This window comes from Penaeus monodon, chromosome 1 (genome assembly GCF_015228065.2).
Source record: "Penaeus monodon isolate SGIC_2016 chromosome 1, NSTDA_Pmon_1, whole genome shotgun sequence".
In the NCBI taxonomy this organism is placed as follows: domain Eukaryota; kingdom Metazoa; phylum Arthropoda; class Malacostraca; order Decapoda; family Penaeidae; genus Penaeus; species Penaeus monodon.
In genome coordinates, this window is record NC_051386.1 from 26,757,063 (window position 1) to 26,757,959 (window position 897).

General features: G+C 33.3%; 1 protein-coding gene across 1 annotated transcript in view; it reads right to left on the reverse strand.

The window, feature by feature from the left end:
• Positions 1-629: 629 nt before the first annotated feature.
• Positions 630-897, reverse strand: part of LOC119576405 — a 6,864-nt gene continuing 6,596 nt past the window's right edge. The window contains exon 7 of the mRNA XM_037924091.1: positions 630-672. Coding sequence (XP_037780019.1) covers positions 630-672 — 43 coding nt within the window. The remainder of the gene's footprint in view (positions 673-897) is intronic.

The window sequence follows — 897 nt, forward strand, 5'->3', positions numbered from 1 at the left end:
CGAAATCAATTGAAAATGTGCGTGCTCTAACTGCTTCCCATCATACTTTTTCCTTAGTCTACCGACCTTGGTTTCGAACGTCACACTACTTTAAATGTTTTGAAAATGTCACTTTTTATTGTTTGATATTAATTACATTTAAAAGGATGCATGAGCTTATTCCTTCATATTCAATTATGTGTACACAAGGAGTAAGCTGATTATATAAAACTTAATATAAATTTTCGTAATATACTTTTAATCATACAAACATTTTCAACTGATTTCGATATTTTTCGTTGTTTTATTTGTAATTTTAAGATGTTGATAACTAGGAACTTGTATTTACTGGTATTTCCTAATGTATCAGTAAACAGTGATTAATAATTTAATGTAATTAAAATATTTAATCAAATTCGTCAACTTAGGCACGATTCCTAGAAATAGGGGTGGAGTCGAAATTTTGGCAACAGTCTAGAAACATTGGCAGCGTTTCCATTGCGACTGGCCTTGGGAAGTGTCGCGAATGAGATGAGCGTATTTTTTGTCACCGGAAATGAAGGCTTATGTAACCGCTACAAAACACGGGATGATCGGAGTTTGTTCTAACATACAAAGTTCTTATTTCTGCTAGCAAAAAGCTTCCCTCCTCACACTTTCAATTGTGCCACAGGTTTGACTCCACCTCCTTTCCTAGGAATTGTTTTTAAGTTGGTGAATCATGTTTCATTTTTGAATTGTACTAAGTAATCTATCATTAGTTTACTGATTTTACATTGGGGAATAACAATGGAAACCAGATGTTAGTAACATCTTAAAATTACAAATCAGACGATAAAAAACTATCGAAATTAGTTGGAAATGAGCAGGCCGTAAGCGCCTTCCATCTTACTTTTTCCTTTTTCTATCGACATTGGT